This window comes from Procambarus clarkii, chromosome 40 (genome assembly GCF_040958095.1).
Source record: "Procambarus clarkii isolate CNS0578487 chromosome 40, FALCON_Pclarkii_2.0, whole genome shotgun sequence".
NCBI classification, from domain to species: Eukaryota; Metazoa; Arthropoda; class Malacostraca; order Decapoda; family Cambaridae; genus Procambarus; species Procambarus clarkii.
Window position 1 is genome coordinate 13773847 of NC_091189.1, and position 21383 is coordinate 13795229.

The window sequence follows — 21383 nt, forward strand, 5'->3', positions numbered from 1 at the left end:
TGCTTCCCCAACATTATAATCTTAGAGCTGCAGAGAGAGACCATCTCCACGTCTGTTGCAGTGTTGTGTCTACTGCACTACTCTCTCTGGGGATCAATTCACTGTAGTCTCTAGGGTCCAGTGTGTTAAACTGATGGCCTGCATGGAAATAAAACTGGTCTGTGTTCTGTAAGAGAACAAATTTAGAGTGAGTGGTGAGGGTAGAGGAACACACTGGTAACAACACAGGCGGCCAGGGAGGGCTGCCATGGCCGGCTCCCTCACCTGGGGGGGGGGGGGTGCACGGCGGGAGATACAAACGCTACCTAAATAAGTACGAAATTAATTGTTATGTTTATATTGAAAACTTTATTCGTGATTTATACAAATCATTGCATTTGTGACTGGAGTTAACAGATATACAGCCCTAAAAGCGTATAGCTTACAATAATAACAATTCTTATATACATCAACGATCTGCCTAATGTCTCTAACATGCTTAAACCTATATTGTTTGCTGATGATACTACTCTCATCTTTTCTCACTTCAACCCACTCATATTAAATAATGTTGTAAACAATGAATTAAAAAAGTCCACTTGTGGATGTCAACTAACAAACTCACACTAAATATAGAAAAGACTTACTACATCTTATTTGGAAGCAAATCAACAAATACAATTCAGCTTCAGATAATGTAAACATTAGCAATACAAATGATGGAAAGTTCCTTGGCATATACTTAGACAAGAGACAACTTCAGCACCCACATATAACACAACTAAAACGGTTTCTAAAACAGTTGGTATACTCTCTAAGATCAGATATTATGTACCCTACTCTGCTTTTCTCTCACTCTATTATGCACTTATCGATTCCTATATTCCTACGGATTTAAATTTACTAGAGATAAGAAACAGCCAATGTTGAATCTCAACGACCACTGGATGGACACGATTAAAGGACCCTAAAGCCATGAGGGCACTGCGAGAGTCAACTACAACCACAAAGGAGGATTGACAGCGAGAAAGTAGGCGACGAAGAGCATAGAGAATAGCATAAAGTTCTGCTGTGAAGATGCTAGTCTCCGGAGGTAGGCGACACATATAAGTGTGGTCAGGAAAAACAACAGAGTAGCCCACACCGTCAGCAGACTTAGACCCATCGGTGAAGATGGAAATGGAGCGGGAGTGTGAAGAAAAGTACTCGAGGAAAAGGCGTTTGAGAACTTTAGGAGTTAAAGCTTGAGTGATGTGGGTCAGGGATTTGCAATATTGAGGAAGGGGGAGCCTCCACGGGGGCAAGGACGGAACAACACGAGGAGAAATATTAATAATACTAACCGAAAGAGAATGTTGCAGGCGAGACAACCGGACAGAAAGAGGGAGGTGGTGAAGGGGAACAGGAACTACAGGTGGGGGAAAATTCAAAGCACGACACAGGCGAGAGTGAGTGTGTTGTAAGGACCACGGTCACATCAGAGCAAGTGCGACAAATACGGCACCCCCGAGATCCTGCAGAAGGTCCGGGAGTATACCGGTAAGCCTACAGTATCCGCCTCCTCAATAACCCTTAATTGGAGAGGTGGATGGTGCAAGGAGAGTGCGCGTGGTCTACAAGGTATGGGTCTCACCAAGAGCGACCTCGAGATTTGCTCCGTGAAGGCCCTGACCTGGACATATTCTATATACAGAATATGGTCCAAGGCCACGTCAAGGGGCAGGCCTCCCTAGCCCCGGGATCACTGTGCACAGGGTGCATAAGGGTAACTATAGTCACGCTTAGGTGAACCGCAGCCAAGTCAGCTGGTAGCCAACTATCTAAGCAGTTTCGTCATCTGGAGTACCACTTCTCCTAATGGCGTCTCACAAGAGGGTGGATGACCTGGCAGAGCCCGCGAGTAGATAAGGCGGCGACCGGAGGGACCCCATGCGCATACATGATAACCCTCCCGCTCCGGGGCCTAGTTAGGAGCATCCACTGTGTCTAGTTTTCCATGTATGCCGACGTCAAATCATCATCCCTGCCGATTGGGCAGCCTGCTGCTTTGGCCTTCAGCGTTTGTTTGTTCTTTTTAAATGTTATACTGTGCACCCCTACCTATGTGTGCTGTGTCCCATATAGAAAAAACCAACTACAAAAGAATTTTCCATTAATGTTTTTGTTTATTTTCAGGTTATTATTATGTATTATTAGTATCATCTTAACTCTTGTGGGTGTGATGAGATCTGCCATATATGTTTATTTTAGTTTGTGTGTGTTAGGGTATTAGGTATGCTTAGGGGTCCAACTCGCCATGCCCTGTGGCTGGGGGGATCGGGCTCCGAAGCTACATAAAAACCCTATACCCCCCCGAAGTGGCAAGGGGAGTTAGGGGACAAAAATTTTTAGCGAAGACAGTAGCGATCTCGGCGGTCCTGGAAAGACAGGAAGCCAGTGGCAACATACAAGCTGAGGGTAGGAGTCGAACGAAAAGCACCAGAGCTGAGGTGCAACCCAGTATGGTGCAAAGGATCAAGACGGCTAAGAGTAGAAGAAGCAGAAGAGTAACCATAATCGAGTTTAGACAGTATGAGAGAGGAATGCAAAGAGAGGAGCGTGCGCATATCTGCTCCCCACGAAGTATGTGACTAGGTTAAGGACCTATGCCAGAAGGGAGGGAGGGAGGAAAGAAGACCATTGAGGGCCCCCAGAAAAAGAGTAGCGCTCAGAATAACACTACCCTGGGGTACACCTTCGTATTGCTAAAAAGAAAGAGAGAGTGTGGCACCAAGCCTGACTCGAAAGGAACGATGACACGAAGGCCAAAAGAACGAAGTTGGGACAGCATATGGTATCTCCAGGTTGTGTTATAAGCCTTTTCCAGGTCAAAAAGAACAGCAACAACAGGGGTTTTCGCAGCAAAAGCCGTACGAATATAGACCTCCAAGTTCACCAGGACATCAGTCGTGCTACGGTACTTGCGAAAACCAAATTGAGAAGGAGAGAGGTGGTGATGGTGTTCCAAGAACCACATCAGACGAACATTCACCATACGCTCAAAGAGTTTGCAGACACAACTCATGAGGGCAATACGACGGAAGTCTTTAGGGGATGTCCCGAGAGACCCCTGGTTTCCGAATAGGAAGTACAACGGCATTGAGCTAGTCCTCAAGGACTGACGACGACTCCCAGACCTGGTTATACAGACTCAGTAAAGACTGAGACGTGCACGGAGGGAGATGGTGAAGCATCTCATAATGAATGTCATCCGAGCCCGCTGCTGTAGAACTGCAGAGGGCCAGGGCAGACTGAAGTTCAGAGAGAGAAGGGATCGTTATAGGCCGGGAAGGCAGAGATGAGTGCGGAAATCTACTGGATATGAGATTCAAGAACGGGTTTACGAAGAAGAAAAGATTGAGGAAGATGAGAACCAGAGCTAACAGAATTAAAGTGGGAACCCAGTTCGGTAGTGGCCGTAACTGGATCCGCCACAAGAGTACCACAGAGGTGAAGAATCGGCAAGACATCTGGAACGAACTTACCCGCAATCTTGCGGATCTCCTTCCATATCTGCGGTGGAGGAATATCGGATGTAATGGTGGAAACATAAGATTTCCAACTCTCACGCTTAGCTGTACAGATGGTCCTACGGGTCACCGTATTCGCTTTCCGAAACAAAATAAAAGACTCAGCCGTCTGCCGGCGTCAGTGTTTCTTCCAGGCTGCACGCTTACAGCAGACAGCCCGAGCACAGTCTGCATTCCACCAGGGAACGCACTTCCGCGTGCCCCGGGAGGTAGAGCAAGGAATAGAGCTGAGGGCAACGTCAAAGATGGTGTCAAGAAAAAGGAGGAGGGTGCGAAGAAGAGGCAGAGAGAGTAGCACGGAGGGTGAATAGGTTCCAGTCAGCTTTGGCAAACTGCCACCTAGGGAAGGAGAGGAGAGGATGAAAGGAGAAAAAAGAAACAAGGATGGGGAAATGGTCACTGTTATGGAGGTCATCAAGAACCCGCCACGTGAGATCTAAGTAAAGGGACGACGAGTAGAGAGAGAAAATCAAGACAGGAGAGGGTATGAGTTCAAGAATCCACATGAGTGGGCTCACCAGAATTCAGAAGAGACAGGAAGAAGAAAGGATGAACGGTTCGAGAAGGCGGCCTCGGGTGTTTGTCAGAACATCACCCCAGAGAGTATGTTAACAGTTGAAATCACCCAACAGGAGCCCTGGCTCAGGCAAGGAGACCAGGAGGTGCTTAAGATCAGGAAGGGAAAGCGGGACATTTGGGGGGAGATAAATGGAACAGACTGTATACCATTTACTCAAAAACACGGGCAGCAGAACAATGGATAGGCGATGGAAACAGTAGGGGAGACGAAGGGAATATCAGTACGAATCAAGAGAGCAGTAGAGTTATGGGCCCCAGCAAGAGCTGAGGGGTGAGAAAGAAAGGAATAACCACGAAAGCGACCATGAAGAGAACCAAGCATCGGCTCCTGGAGACAAACACAAAGTGGTGAAAACTGTGTAATCAGAAGTTGGAGTTTATAGAAGTTGGCATAAAATCCACGAATATTCCATTGAAGAATAGACAATCAAAAAGAGAAGGGACAGCAAGAAGAACAATGAAGAAACAAAGGTAAAAAAGAACACAGATATATTAAAGAAGCTCAGGATCAGGGTCAGCAAAATCAGGGTTAGGAGGGCATGGGTAAACTTAGTAAGGATGGCGGGAAGGTAGTGGGAGGACAGACTAGAGGCAGACGGACGGGGTCCAGAGGAGGGGGGAGATAACCCAGAGGGGCTGTCAAGGACATCAAGAGGAGGGGAGGGCAGAAACCGGGGAGCGCACCTCAGCAAGGGTAGCAACCAAGAGGGAACTGGGGGCGTAAGAAACCTCCATAGCTGGGACAGGGGACCCGACTACCGAAATGGGAGGGGACGTAGGGATAGAATCATAGTTGGGGGGGGGGGGCGAAGAAGAAAGCAATGCCTTCTTACCCGCTGGGGAGGAGGAAGGAGAGAAGCTAGGCTTACGTTTCTGACTCAAACAGGTGTTCCAGCATCAATGTACTGGGCGACAGACTCAATAGTCTCGGCAGGAGAAGAAGAACGGGAGTGAACAACATGAAGATTGCTGGGAGGATGATTGACATCAGCCTGGACAGACAGGCGGTGTGGAGGGCCAAGAGACTGTGGGGAGGGTTGGGAAGAAGGATCGGGGGGTAAAGGAAAAGACACAGGAGACATGATGGACAGGGTAGGAAGAGGGAAAACTCCAGAAGGAGAATCAGGAGGGAGCCCTTCCGGGACAGAACGTAAAGGAACAGGGGAGGAGGTGGTGGGCGTGTCCGGGTCCAAGGCCTGGAAACGGTTGTGGGACTGAGGAAGGAGGGAAGGATGAGGAGAGGTAGAACACAACACGCGAGTATGAGATACGCCAGTGAAAGAGTGGAGACTGCAGACTTGGCGTCTCGCTTCAGGAAAAGTCAAACGATCCCGGTGTTTCAAGTTGAGGACTGCTTCCTCAAGCTTGTAGTGGATACACATGCGGGAAAAGGTAGGGTGGGCCTCACTGCAACTGAGGCAGCGAGCCTCGGGAGATGAGCAATCTGTCTTAGAGTGGCTATCGTCCCCACACATGGGGCATAGAGAAACAAGACTTGTACATTTGAGGGCACCGTACTCGGATTTCCAGCACTTATTACAAAGTTTAGGAGAGGGGATGTACTCCTGAACGGAGCACCTGGCATCAGCAAGAATGATAAGAGGGCAGAAGGGACCAACTATCGAAGGTGATTTTTACAACTCGAAGGGGCTGACGGCGGCGACCACTAGGGGGTCGAGTGAACGTGTCCACCTGGAGGACAGGATGGCCTTGGGCTTCGAGGATATGTTTATACCCTCATGGCAGTCTTTAGGTCCCTAACACCAGTTGCAACATGGTGCGGGAGGAGAACAGTGCCAGCACTGGCATTTAACCGAGCGTTTTTGAAGACCCGAACAGGGGGTCTCCCCAATGCAGGACACTGCAGCTAAGCGGGAAGCTACATCCGGTGAAGGAGCAACGACAACACGTGTACCTGAACGGGTGGGGTTAAAAGTAACAGAGGCATCCATAAAATCAACAAGGTGTTTATGGAATGAGAAATCGTCAGGTGTAGAATCCAGAGGGAGATAAAAGTATTTAGCCCACGAAGCAGGACCAAACAAGGCTTCGTACGTATTAGTATGGGAAGGGACGTGTGAGTGCGGCCATGGCGGGGACGGCGTTGAGAACCCCCAGAGAGAGAGAGGGGTTAAAAGGTGCAGTAGTCACAATGAGAGACTGAGCCGCACTAGGGGACGAGGTGGTCACCGCTGGGGGCGTGTGGCCCAACCCAACCACAGAGGGAGGGAGTAGTCAGAAGGGTCAAAGGAGGAGCTAGGTCTGGGCCCAATGTAGCGGGAGCTACAGAGCCCGGCCTTCCAACACAGTCCGACTCGGGGGCTTGGTCGCTCACCCCACGAGCCTGAGAAGTCATAAGAGGAACAGTATTCAGCAACATGAAAACGAAAGGTAATACTTTCATTTACGAATATGCCCCCTCACCCACCACGGAGCCACAATTAGAGGACCCAACAAGACATGTTGCTGGTCTTGCTGGGACCCCCTAGGGATACGTCATGAATATACGCCCCACAATCGCCACCTTAAGAACCGTCAGTCCATCGAGGTCGGGTTCAACGACGAAAAAGAGGATTGACAATAAAAGCGTCCCCTTGTTCGAGACGTTGGGTACTACAGTTCTACAGGCGAGAGAGTGTACCTCCCCAAACACCCGGGCATCAAAACAGAAGTAGTCCGAAAGAATAATCAAGACTGGCAAAAGATCGGCAGGAAATGACAATTAGAAAGAAGACGGGAGGGGGGGGGGAAAGAAAAATGAAACACAAGGAAAAGGAAAAGATTTCTGGCAAAATTGGTGAAGACAGCAGCAGGAGGAGCATAAGACTTCAAAAGGACAGAGGACTGACCCATGGAGCATCACACTCCGGCAGCCGCCCACCAAGCCCCCCTCACGACAACAACGGGCCAGAAAGGGAGGGGGGAGAAACTGAGAAAGCGGGAGAGGGCTAGAAGGGGAACGCAACACACAAGCGTAAGACATGCCAAACAGGGAAGATAGCAAACCTTGCGTCTTGCTTCAGGAAAATACAAATGATCACTATGTTTCAATTTGTGGATGGCTTCCTCAAATTTGAAGTGCACACATGTGCTGGAGAAGGCAAGGTGGGCGTCACTGCAGTTGAGGCAGAGCTTGGGAAGAAGAAATGACCCAAGGGGCATAGATACACCTCACTTGTGAACCTTAAGAGACCATGCCCAAATCTCCAGCACCTGCTTCAGATGTGAAGAGAGGGGACGTACTCTTGAACTGAGCATCTGGCACCAGCAAGAATGAAGGAAGATGGAAGGGACCTACTATCAAATATGACCTTCATAATGCAAAAAAGGTTGACGACGACGACCACGAGGGGGTCGAATGAAGGTATCCCCTAGGATAGATAGGCCTTGGGCCTCACGGATATACTTAATATTCTCGTGGCAGTCTTTCAGTTCCCTGTCACCAGTCGCAACATGGTGCGGAAGAACCCATGCAAGCATTCAATCGGGCATTTTTGGAGATCTGAACAGGGGTCTCCCCCAATGCAGGACAATGAAGCCAAGTGGTCAGGTGCTTCCTGTGAAGGGGCTGCAATAACATGGGTACCTATGGGTGGAGTTAAAGGTGACAAATATATCCACTGAATCAGGTGCTTATGGAGGAATAAATCATCAGGATGAGTAGGGTCAACATGACTAAGATCAAAATGCTTAGTCCACTTAGCAGGACCAAACAAAGCCTGGAAAGAAGGAGATTGGGAAGGAATCATGTGCGTGCAAGTGCAGAGGTGACAGCACTGAGCACACCTGTAAAAGGATAACAGGAGGTAAAAGGAGGGTAGAATGGGGGTAAAAGGAGCAGTTATGACAGAGCCATGCCAGGTGATGAGGTCACCACTGGGGGCTTGGGGCTCAACCCCACCAGAGGTGGGAGGGGAGCAGAGTCAGTCTGTCAGGAGAGTCAGAGTAGTAGCATAGTCAGGGCCCAGTGTAGCGGGGACTACAGAGCCCGGCATTCCAGCATAGTAGACTCGGGAGGCCTGGTCGCCTACCCCATGAGTTTGAGAAGTTAGAGGGGGGTCAGAAAAAACAAACACGAAAAGAAAAAAATTAAACGAATAAGCCTCCATACCTACCATGGACCCACAATTAAGAGGATAGGACACCCGACAAGACCCCCCCCCCTCCAACTTCAGGGATGCATTGTGCATATACACCTTGCAATTGTCACCTTAAGAGCCATCAGTTCATCAACATCGGGCTCAGCAACAAAAGCAAAGTTTGACAATAAAAGCGTCCGTTTGCTTGACGTCAGGTACCACAGTTCTACGGGTGAGAGGGTGTCTCTCCCCAAACACCTGGCATCAAAACTGAAGAAGACATCAGAAAGAACATTCAAGAATGGCAATAAGTCAGCAGGTAGGGAATAATTTGAAAAGGAGAAGCGGTGGGGGAGGAGAAACGAAACATGAGGAAGAGGAAGAAACTACTGTGCCAGCAAAATTCGAGAGGACAGCAGCAGGAGCATAAGGTTTCAAAAGTGCAGAGGACGAGCTTTCCTAAGGAGCATCACATTTCAGCAGCTGTCAACTCAGCCCCCTCATGACTGCAATGTGGAGGGTGCAAACATGGTGCCAATTTTCAAGAAGAGGGATGGATCACGTTCATCGAACTACAGTATCAGCCATTTAGTATAACGTCCATATACAGATATCATAGTGGGAAGTTGCTTTAAATCAATAATGACAAATAGTATTTGGCTCATCTTACATGCCTGTTGAAGATTTCAGGGATTAATGTCCCAATGGTCTTGTCTTTGGCCAGGCTTCCTGGTTGCTGGTCTGATCTGCCAGACTGTTTGATGCAGCAGCTTACAGCCTGACGTGAGTCACAGCCTGATCGATCAGGTATCCTTTGAATGTGCTTGTCACTTTCTCTTTTGAATACTGACAGGTCAGTCAGTTATGTCCTGTATGTGTGGGGGAGTGCTGAAAAGGCTTATCCCTTTGATATCGATTAACTTCTCTCAGCATGTCTACCTGTGTTCTTCAGTAGGGCTATTTTGCCCATACTAACATGCCTTTAGTCTCATGTGGTTTCATTTCTGTGTGCAGATTTAGAACCAGTCCTTCCAATATTTTCCAAGCGTAGTTTATCTCTTCTGCCTGCACTCCAGGGAACACAAATTTAAAATGTTTGAATTCTTAAATGCCATTTGATAAGGGATTCACAGTATGGGCATCCAAATGGCTAGTCATGTTTTAAAAATTTGCCCTCGAACATTAATGAACAGGGTTATGAAAAACATAGGTGAAAAAATTATTTGGATTTAGCAAAACGCACATTCGCTATTATAAAAATTTATTCACAAAATACTTTCAATTCCATTAACAGTTGTATGCTACATTTTAGTATTCCAGAATGTTTTCCTTTGTATTCATTTCACTATTGTGTATATGCATATGATAAAGTACACAACCTCAAGAAATAATTTATTTATCTGCAGTGGTAATGCTTAAACCACAAATAAGTATTGCTTGAGAGAATCCAATTGCTGGAGCAAGCTCAACATATGAGACGTCAGCATCGAAGCACTGATTTACAAAGAACTGCCTTGATGTTCACACTGACTAGATATACCTGTATTTGTTAAATACAGGATGACAAATATAATACAGAATGATTACCAAGGTGTAACAATCACAGCAGAACATCTGAAGGACACCATTAGGTTGAAGTATGCAAGAGTTTATCCATAACTTTAGAAAAAGATCATGCACTTCTATACGTGATGATTATACAACAATCTCAAATAATGATAAAATATATGCTATTATTATATACATGCATATATTTAAAAACAATATTCACACATGGCCAAGTTTTCTAAATATAGATAAACCACTTACACGTATCACAAGAATTATGGTAGAAAACTTTGGATTATGTCAAAAAATCTATCATTGAAGGATATACAAGAGTATCACATTAATTTCACTAACACTCCTACTACACTATTGTAGGTAATTACAATCACAAATTTTAATAAAATTCCTATCTTGTTCACCTGCCAAATTGGTGCAAGAACACCAAAAACAGTTATAAGGCTTTCTCAAGACATCCAATAACATTGAGCAAGACAAATCTTTGCCAGAAAAAAGTATCTGAAAAAAAGCAAGTAGTGCACTTATACACACTGAATTGACAAGAACCACCATTACATTCTTTCCCTTTAGGCACAAACTAAAATGTAATTCGAGAAACAATTTCAAAAATAGAATTTTAATCATGTTTCCATCAAGCAGTATCAATAGAATGAAATGACGAGGAAAAAACACTATTGACCTCAATAGTTTCAGCTCATAGAAAATGAGCCTTCGAGCCAATTCCATAGCACAAAATTTGATGTGCTTTTAACTCTGGTGCAAAGAACAGTTACTGCAAATACAGTACTGTATATTCAGCTGCTTCTAGTGCTCAGTTAACCAAACTTTATTTTCTTTTAACCCAATCCACTTCTACTTATGCCCGACACTAAACCCCAATTTCCTATTACATAAGCCTAACCTTATTAATCGAGCTCTATCCAATGCATATATTTAACTGTGCTTACAATTGTCATTATGTCAGTTAGAAAATAGTACAAATAAATATAATTAAATGTAAATATAAAACCTAAGTTTAGGAACATTTGTTAATGGAGTTCTTGAGATTATCGTGCGCTTAATTATGTTTGAAATTATGCCCATGTATGGAGACTAATTTTCAATATACCGTACCTACACACTATGTAAGAGCAATGGGTTGCAACCCATTCAGTGGCAGGAAAAGCATATTAAGAAAACAGGCGATTTATGAAATGGCCAAATGGCTTTGACTGGATTATGCTCTACACTTCCCTCCCCACCCCAACAAATATTGTGTGTATAAATATACATTAATTGTTAATAAATGATACAACTTTTTCCTTTACCTTCAAACTTGTGCCCAGATTGATTAAGTGATAACTAGGCAAATTTGCAGAGGAAGTTAATACACTCAGCAAGTGAATACTGTACAACATTAATGCAAATACTTTGTGAAATGACAGACTCAATAAATATCAGAATTTTCAAACACTTGCCCAGTTTAATGAATGGCCTATTATTTAAATCTTTCAGAGCTGTCAAACGTTTTCACACCATAACATGACAATATTTTACACACTTTTTAATTAAATCATACCGAAGACACTAATTTAAATATTTTATACCTAACACTGTAAATGATAGCACAAATTTTGCAATTTCTTGACTATTGGCACTGAAATATATATTTCTTGGTCAATAAGCAAGCCAAGAAGCATACAACATTTGTTAAATGTATTGTCTCAAATATTATGGACAGGAATAATATACCTTACTTTGTCTAACATATGTTTAATTCCAGGACAAACTAGTACTGATACCGTATATATATTATATCCATTGCTGTAGCTACTTTAAGAGAAAGTACTAAAACAATGATGCAATACGCATAGACTTTTTTTTTTAGGAAAAAATGTCTCAGGTAATACTAATATTTGTAACCATTTGATTTCATCTGGTAGGATGGATCTTTGGCAATCAAAACTGAAAAATCAATTACACATTTCTTGAACTCAAAACCTCATTAATTACCATGATGCACTTGTCAACCAGTTCCATCTTGCACACCATCTTCTCTTACACTTTAAATCACTCGCCCAATTTTTTGAAAAATACACTAATATCTACAGATACAATTACATTTCAAGGATAATGCATCTAGTGACTACATTAGATGCCGATTTTCAAGTAAGGTACTATCATTCTTACCAAATCAATTGTGAATTTATTACATAGTATACATGTGATACAGTTTTAAACAAAACTCAATTTAGAGAAAAAAGTTATAATTCGTTAAGAAGATATTTTAACACTAACAATAATTATTTAATTTCAATTAATACTGTAAATTAATTAATGTCTAGTACATTTATTGTAAAATATTATGGAATTTTGTTTTATATACAGACAAAAATGGATTTTGTGAATAATAAAATTATACTATACTTCAGATATTGAAGATGTTTTATTGTTTCTTACCCAGAATATGTATACATGAAATTGATCTGCAGTTCCTTTAGAGAATAATAAAATTGCAATAAACAGAATCAGCCAGTATCAAAATGTAATTCTCAGACTTTTCAAATAGAGACCATGAATTATAATATTAGCTGCGGATGAAAGATGCAATACTGTACTTAAAAGGCCTAAAGCCAAACCTTAAATTACCCTCACATTTATGTTAAGTTTGATATCATTCTGATGTGCCTAAAGCCTTGTGGAAATGTATACTAACTGTAAAATGTATACTCCCCCAAACTTATTTTTTACATGCTGTGAATAGATAGATAAAGGGGTTGTTTTCTGAACACAATATTTCAGCGAAGCTGACCAAGGAACAATTTAACCAAGGAGTGCCTACGGACGGATAGAGGTAACATGGTCCCCCTCCATACTTATAGACGAGTGCAGTATACAAAATTGCTACCCTACCCCTACTCACTCCCCATCAAATTATATAAAATTAATTTAAGTTTAGTGCAGTACTAATTTGTTTGAGCATATTGGTAGTACGAGTGGGAAGGTGTGATAATGTCTTTCATTAAAATTAAGCTAAATAGCATCACAAAATATAATCCAAAATTGCAGCACAAAAAATGGCAAGAAATTATATTAAGCTAAACCTTATTTTTACCTATAGTGTGTAACCCAAGGCTGAGCCAATTATCAAAGCTCTATACATCAAACAATGTGGCAACAAATGTGCTGGGATTGTTTAGAATGTGCATTTACATAGGAATATCTTATACAAATCAATATTAAAAGGAAACTAGTAGATTAACTAGTACTGAATGTCCAAATCTATGAAGGCACCTATATATTATCAAATTTGTTTAACTGGCTCTCTAAGTTTGGCTTTAATGAACAGATTTTTTTGGAATCTGCTTCTTAAAAATATTTACACACCCCTGGTGTTAAGTCTTTTAGAAAAAATAAAAGCAATATTAACTATTCCTCCAATTACAAATGGTTACAAATAAACTTGAGGAATGTTGGTTTCATGTTTAGAAACCCAATGTCCCAACTCAAAAAATGTTTACTAATGAAATGAATACATACTCACATATCAGAGCACTTTAGTGCAATTGACTCATCATCATGGCTTTAGTCATTATTCCAACCAAGGCATAATGGTTGGTGTATCATTCGTTTATCATATTTCTAAATTTGCTACAATCCCATAAGCTCCAGGAACCACCTCACACTTCCTGTTCTTCCACATCTTCACTGGTCATCCGCCCCGGCCACAAACCTCATTTGATCCACCACTTTCACCTGAAAGAAAGATAATTGCTAACTACTTTGAAGTCAGGTGTTCAAAAAAATTAAGTGGAAAGTAATGATAAATTAATGTTCTATCCAGGAAGCTGCACATATGCACTCAGTCCTCCATGAATAAAAATTGAGGTTCACTTCCATTAAGCGGGAAGTCTCCATGCTGCCTGGAAAAACAATTAACATATCCTTACCTAATCAAATGAACCTATCCAAGCAATTTAACCATAAAGGTGAAATATGAGAGCAATACAATATTAACAAGCTATTACTAACAGAGTTTACAGGAGAGGGACCCAGGTAAGAGTGAATTTGTCATTTTATTCTAACAGTTTAGGTTTGCTCACCTGAACTAAAGGTTGGAATACTACTTACAGCTCTTGGCTGCATCATCATCCTCAGCTGGCCAGCAAACTAGACATTTATATGTACAAGTATTAACTTCACACAAATGCATGATGCTAATTTTATATGGGCCATAAACAATTTGCAATAAACTTCTCAAAATTACATGCATAAAGTAAAGCATCGTAGAAATGTTATAAATATCAATACTGTATTACAAAAACCAAGCACTGAATGTAATAAAACATTTTTCTGGTAGAACCCACATGGCACCATGTAACATCTCGCTGAGATTGCTCCAATCTACCAGTCACATCAGTTGCACGAGTTTATATGGCTTACCACAGACCAGAGCCAAAACCTGGCTCCTTCACACAAGGTGCAGATAGCAGATGACTTATGACCACACATACACCAGTATGATCATACTGAGGCTGGTGTATGATGTGCTCAAACTGTATAGTGATATCTTGGCTGATTAGCCTAGTATCACGAATATTATAATTTATAGCTAATCTTCTTTTGACAGTACAGTGGCACCTCGACATACGATTGCCCCTACTTACGATAATTTCGAGTTACGATATAAATTTTATAAAAAACTCGACATCCGATATTCGTTGGTACACGTTCGGGTCGACTGAGCGCGTGGTTCCTGGTCACGCGGCCGATCTGCCTCAGTTTACTACAAATCTCAAGTCAACGATATCCACCATACTGGCTAAGAAAAAGGACATTATGAGTGCTAAAGTGGCAAAAGGCGTATCAATAATCACGAAACATAGAACACAAACACTTGAGGATGTTGAACAGTTATTAATTTGGATACACAACAAGGAGTTAGTGAGTGATAGCGTTTCGGAGGCCATCATTTGTGAAAAGGCAAGAAAATTGCATGAAGACCTTTTAAAGAAAACCCCTGGAACGAGTGATGCAGAAGTGAAAGAGTTTAAGGCGAGCAGGGGATGGTTTGAGAAATTTAGAAAAAGAAGTGGAATTCATAGTGTTGTGAGGCATGGGGAGGCTGCCAGCGCAGACAAACCAGCGCCTGAAAGATTCATTGGCGAATTTAAAGATTTTGTGCAGAGTGAGGCATACCTACCACAACACGTGTGTAATTGTGATGAGACAGGGCTATTCTGGAAAAGATTGCCAAAGAAAACATACATTACCAAGGAGGAGAAGTCATTGCCTGGACACAAGCCTATGAAAGATCGGTTTACTCTTGTGTTGTGTGGTAATGCGAGTGGCGATTTGAAAATTAAACCATTGCTTGTGTATCATTCCGAAAATCCAAGGGTTTTCAAAAAATATAATGTGCAGAAACACAAAATGTGTGTGATGTGGAAGGCTAATGCTAAAGCATGGGTGACTAGGCAATTTTTTACGGAGTGGGTGAATATGGTGGTGTGCCCTGCCATCAAAAAATATTTGCAGGAGAACAGTTTGCCACTCAAGGCCCTGCTTCTCCTTGATAATGCTCCTGCCCATCCTCCAGGCTTGGAGTACTCATTGGATGAGGAATTTAATTTAACACTTTAACGCAACCAGACCATAAATATACGGCCCACTTGGCTAACGGGTTCCGCAACCGCGCTGTAAATAGCCGGCCGATCTAAAAAAAACATATACAATCCAATTCTTATTCGATCGACTTGGGGTTAGTATGAAAATGTTTGCCATTAAATTTCCGTTTTCTCTAATAGGCACATGGCCTATTTGAGAAAACCGCATTGTATTGTAACTTAGAGGAGAGACTATGGAGTTGTTGACACAACGAGAGTAATCGCCCACTTCACACACTCTTGGTGTGGGCCGCGATCATGATTCTACATTTATATGCATATGTCTGTGTAGGGAATATTATTGCGAGTTCAGAGATATAAAACATAACGCTGTATGACTAATGTGGAGCTGACAACAAACAAAAGAGTATGAACATTTTGTTGCTGTTTGGGCGTCATGGCGAGTGATCTATGTTTTATTTATTTCGTGGTGGGATAGCTAATGCTTTGGTGACATGTTATACATATGATCTTGTAGAGAATTTTATTGCCAACACATTGATACCAAAATGAAATACGTAGCTCGAGAATTGGTGTCAGGAGAGTGAAAAGATTACACACTTTTTCGTATTTACGCTCAAGAGCCCAAAACGCCGTGCGCACAATGCGCTATTTTTTTTCACGGGGGCCCGTGCGCTTTAAAGTGTTAAGTTTCTTACAATAAAGTTCCTTCCTCCCAACACCACTCCTCTACTTCAGCCTATGGACCAGAAAATTATTGCCAATTTTAAGAAACTTTATGAAAGGGCACTTTTCTGGAGATGTGTCGAAGTGACGGATGCCACAAACCTCACCCTCAAAGAGTTCTAGAAAAACCATTTTAACATTTATAGTGCTTTAAAACTTGTTGACAAAGCCTGGCAAGAAGTGACTGTAAGAACCATGATCTCTGGCTGGAGAAAACTGTGGCCCTGAATGTGTTGCAGAGTGAGACTTTGAGGGGTTTGAGCCTGAACCTGAAGTGCCTCTCGTTCAGGAAATTGTTTCTCTGGGTCGGCAATTGGGTTTGGAGTTGGATGGTGGTGATGTGGAGGAGTTGGTGGAAGAACACAATGAAGAACTCCAAGCCCTTCAAAAGGAGCAGCAAGAAGAGGTAGCTGAGGAAATTTCTTCAGGGGAGGATGTGCCAGTAGAGGATGTTTCTTCCTCAAAAATTAAGAAAATGTGTGCAATATGGGAAGAATTGCAAACCTTTGCTGAAACGACTCACCCAAATCAAGCTGCAGTATGTCATTGCCTTAACCTATTCAATGACACTGTGATGCATCATTACCGACTAACGTTAAAAAGAAGGGAAAAACTCTCTATAAATTTGTAGTGAGACAAACAAGCACTGAACCACAACCAGGTCCTAGTGGTATTCAGGCAAAACGTAGGAGAGAGAGTACCCCAGAGAATATATCACTGCCTGATGTGATAATGGAAGGGGACTCCCCTTCCAAACAGTGACAACTCTCCTCCTCCCCCCTCATCACTATCTTCCATACGCCATCAAGAGCCCTCCATAAAGGTAAGTGAAACTTTGGTACTGTATTGTAGTTAGAAAAAAACATTGTATTCAGTATAAAATGTATTTGTATGTTAATATTTTGGAGGGTGGGGAACGGACTAATTCAAATCCCTTTATTTCTTTTGGGAAAAATCACTTCGACTTACGATATTTCAACTTACGATCCGTCTCTGGGAACGGATTAGTATCGTAAGTCGAGGCCCCATTGTATATAAAAAACATATGAACTCGTGCAACTGATTTGTCTGGTAGATTGGAGCAACCTCAGTAAGATACAGTGTAGCTACAGGAAGCCACCAAGGGGCTCCCCCAGAAAATACGATGATACCATTTATGATACCATCAGAGCACCTGCATATCCCCTACCATCACCCACCTTCCCTTCCCTCATTCTTAGCTCTTATCTCAGATTACACTGACACTAAATGTCAGTGATCATACCATCCATCTGTCATACCACATTACCTTTAATTTTAATCACATTTTCTCACTAACAATGATTATTTTTACCAGTTTATGGATATCCTTTTCAACTCATTTCCCAGGTTTTGTTTTACACATATTTCCTCATTTCTCGGACTGAGCAAATGACCTGCTGCAGTGTCTGATAACAGAATCACCATGTAATTTTGTTTCCATGTATTTAAAGCCCTTTTATGAATAAGTTATTTATAACATCAAGCTTGCATTGAAAATTTGACAGGGGTCATTTGTAAGATGAGCTCTTACACAACCATTTTATTCATAGGTAGATTACAGTATTGGGCACTTGAAATGTATCACCGATTTATCTTCAGCTCTTTGACTGCAAGACGGATCCAGGGCCCTTCTTACCCTCCCATCATATCCTCTGGGCATGATTTGTGACCAGACTATAAGGAAACCATATACTATACAGTATTGTATGCTAAAGATGCACATCCTTGTAAAGGCAGGCATTGTACTTGCACTTTTATTTTCATTACTTGAAGCAGTTTTGCCATTTGTATTATACAGTACATAGTTCTACCAACAATATTTAAATTTGTTATGACCACTTTCAGACAAAGTTGTTGAAAATTAACAAACTACTAACCTTGACAATCAGCTGTTGGCCACAAGAGACAATTACCAATTCCTGAATAACACAGCACAGTTACCGCAGCCAAGAAGACAAGAGAGCATATGGTACATGGTTTACGCTCCAAGAAGAAGCCCGTCAAATAAAGAACCATGAACACTACATGGTTGTGAAGCAGACCAGCAGGAACTGGTTTGGGTATGAGGAGGACAGGTATCAACCACTGTAGACAATACATCTTTCTGGTACAACTGTGGAGGAGGGAGAAGTATTGTACATGTAATAGCTTTAATAACAGTAAGTTGTCCTGTTCATTTCTAACCATTACTGCATAAATAATAAAGTAAAATGATGTTTCTGGGTTTTTATATACAGTGCTGAACATATTCTCTTGTTCTGCAACTACAGCAACATACAATTTGACTTTGCCAACTTCCCAACCCTGAATTGCCATGTAAATCTGTAAAAAATTAAAATAACCTTACGCCCTAAGAAATCACTATATCACGAAATCATTATACAAAAATAATTGAAGCAATCCAGGGATTATAAACAGCATTCCAGATCACCCTAGTCCAGTGAATTAAGATGCACACTGAGGTGACCCAGAATGCTGGTTTAATCCCCAGATTGCTCCAATGATTTTCACAAACTGATATCACTGGATGTTATGATTAAATGATCTGCTACTGTGAACGATTTCATCCTAACCCCCATCTAGGCTTGATCTCTGAAAAACAGGAATTTTCACGACATCCGATACCCCCTTGAACTAGAATGTAAACAGTGTAAATTAATGATATGCACATGGGTATGGCAACCTTAGCCTGTTATCTTTTCACAGAAGCCGAGCTCCAAAAACCTAAACGTTACTACAGGGTATATTTACGTGCCTGCATTGCCTATTTCTGGATACCTGTGCCTAAGGATTCCACATTTCCCAATGATTGCTGTGGTGTTACTAGAGGCAGTGTTTCAATATCAATAAAACCCAATATTATTTTGTTAACATTCAGTCACGAACCAATTACATCTCATTCATTGAACCTGCATGTTCTTTTGCAGAATCTGGCACCGGAAATTCTTTGACACTTAAGTAATATACAGCTAACCCTTTACTTTCATGCAAGTTGATTAGCACACAAAAACTATTGTTTCAAGTTTGAAGAATTTATCTAAACTTTGATTTATCTTTCTACTAATACAGTATCTTGTGAGGCACTTTGCTTCCATATTCTGCTAGCAACATTAATAAATTCTATACCGAACCTGCCATCAATAAAGTCCCTCCTCTAGGTTCATTGTAGACACCCAGTTACAGCCAAACTCCTACTAATTATTATATTGTGCCAAACTCCTACTAATTACTATATTGTGCCTATTCCCAGACATGTACACAAGAGCTACAATGCTTCATATTTAAGGTTTATCTTTGTCAAGGGATTATCGAGTTTGAAAGCACTAGTAGAAGTGGTCCAGCTTGAGTAATCACCCAAGTACAATACTGTACATGTACTATACACATGACTGCCAGTGTTTGAATCTATTTCTGGATGATATTACCAAACAGAATAGCAGCAAAAAGAGTTGATTGCAAGACACTTCCACTGAACTGTGTCAAGAACAGATTTACATTGTACATTAGACAATGTAGACTCATTCCATAATAGATCATGCAGTGCCAAACACCAAACCCTTTTAAATTTTCACACAAGTTACTCTTTTATCTTTGTCTTTACCCAGTATTTAAAAAGCCCAAAAATATAAATTTCAGATCAATCCGACTTTTGGCTCAAAAGTCACGGGCCCAATTTCACTTCGGTTCCCAATTAGGCTAGAAGAGTGATTTAACATTTTCACCCGCCGGTGACAGGTATTGCATTCATAAATAACTATGGATGTCACCCGGTAATGCATTTTGCATCCAGAATTAAAATACCTTGTACAGTACATGTACAGTACATATAAACAAATCCACAAGGGCCATGACAAGGATTCGAACCTGCATCCGGGAGCATCCCAGCATACAGTACATATATTTTCGGTGTTGCTTAAAATATTTTTCTGGTAAAGGTTTTACATATAGATTCCGTTTCTGTCTTTCCACCGACAAATTTTTTGTTTAATAAGTTATCGTGATGTTTTCAATAATATTCTTAGGGGGTTCGTCTATTCCAACATGGGCGACCATTTTGGAAATCAAACACAAGGGTTGATCCAATTGACAGTCTGGTCAGATTCTAACAGGGGTTTGATCAGTGATATCCTCATTATGCACCCAAGATTTGCCAGTGCAGGCTACTGAACAGATGCCCCCCGTATGACTAACCATCCTGCGAGATGGGGACTTTTAGTACCATTGCTGCCTTATTCACTCTTGTGTTCATGATGATATAATCATAATGCACCCAGTCTGCCAGTGCAGACTACTTATCACATGCCGCCGAATGACTAACCATCCTGTGTGATGAGGATTTATAGCATCATGTAGCTCTACTAAGTTTTGACACATACTGTACTCCCTTCATATAGTCTAGGAAAGCTTCATAAATGCAGATGTTTCTAAATGTGTTAATAAAAAAAAATCTCAAATGATCCTCATCACCCAGCACTCTCCACCTCACCAGGACATTCAAATCATAAGGCATTTCAACCAGACTTGTTTTCTAATTGTTAAAACCCTAAGTATCTCTAGATTAGGCTGTGTTAATGTAGGTTAAACTGTTAAGAATAGGTTGGGTTAGGTTTGGTGGGTTGTAAAATCCGTTGGCAAACCAGTCTTTAGTAGGATGTGACTTGTACCCCTCTCCGCACTCCTCGCTCAGACTACCGCCTTTACTAACCCCCAGATGAAGAAAGTTAGTGGTGCTAACAGGGACCAACGATCAGGCTAGAATACCTGCAGGAATACGCAGCAGGTGGCGACGAAGAGACAAATGTACCTGCAGGGCACACCAGGTGGCGACCACGATACAAGTGTACCTGCAGGCTGACACAGTAGGCAGCGACGAGGAAAGAGAGCAAATGTACCTGCAGGGGAACACGGCAGGTTGCGACGAGGACACAACAGTACCTGCTGAAGGACAGCAGTAGGAGGACCTGTGTGTTATCTTCACAACATGACTGGTTGTTGCACCCGCCACCAGGTGGCTACGGGCGCCTGACCCGCCAGTTTTAACCTCTCCCCGCCGTCCGTCCTCACACTCACTCTCATTCCCATGCTTCTTACACCTGCCCTCACTCATTCCTACCCGGCCCCATGCCTCTCACACCCGCCCTCACTCATTCCTTTCCGGCCCCATGCCTCTCATACCCGCCCTCACTCATTCCTTTCCGGCCCCATGCCTCTCATACCCGCCCTCACTCATTCCTTTCCGGCCCCATGCCTCTCATACC

General features: G+C 42.3%; 2 protein-coding genes across 4 annotated transcripts in view; both read right to left on the bottom strand.

Annotated features, from left to right (window-relative positions):
• The window catches only part of mRpL3 (mitochondrial ribosomal protein L3), a 15835-nt gene extending 15569 nt beyond the window's left edge, over positions 1–266 (bottom strand). Inside the window, exon 1 of one of the 2 annotated variants that reach the window (XM_045741849.2) lies at positions 1–266. This exon is cut by the window's left edge and continues 42 nt beyond it. In XM_045741849.2, the coding sequence (XP_045597805.1) occupies positions 1–44 (44 nt within the window). In that variant the 5' untranslated portion in view covers positions 45–266. The other variant, XM_069338705.1, reaches the window with a different exon arrangement.
• A 9184-nt stretch (positions 267–9450) lies between these two features.
• On the bottom strand, positions 9451–21151 carry bc10 (BLCAP apoptosis inducing factor bc10). Of its 2 annotated transcripts, none has more exons than XM_069338707.1 (3): positions 21018–21151; positions 18003–18238; positions 9451–13507 (listed from the first exon to the last, which is right to left on the bottom strand). In XM_069338707.1, the coding sequence occupies exons 2-3, from the start codon at positions 18223–18225 to the stop codon at positions 13464–13466; spliced, it is 267 nt and encodes an 88-aa protein (XP_069194808.1). In that variant the 5' UTR covers positions 18226–18238; positions 21018–21151; the 3' UTR covers positions 9451–13463. The 2 variants fall into 2 exon arrangements, with proteins under 2 accessions (XP_069194808.1, XP_069194807.1); XM_069338706.1 differs by having other exon boundaries at positions 20887–21123.
• Between the last annotated feature and the right edge of the window lie 232 nt (positions 21152–21383).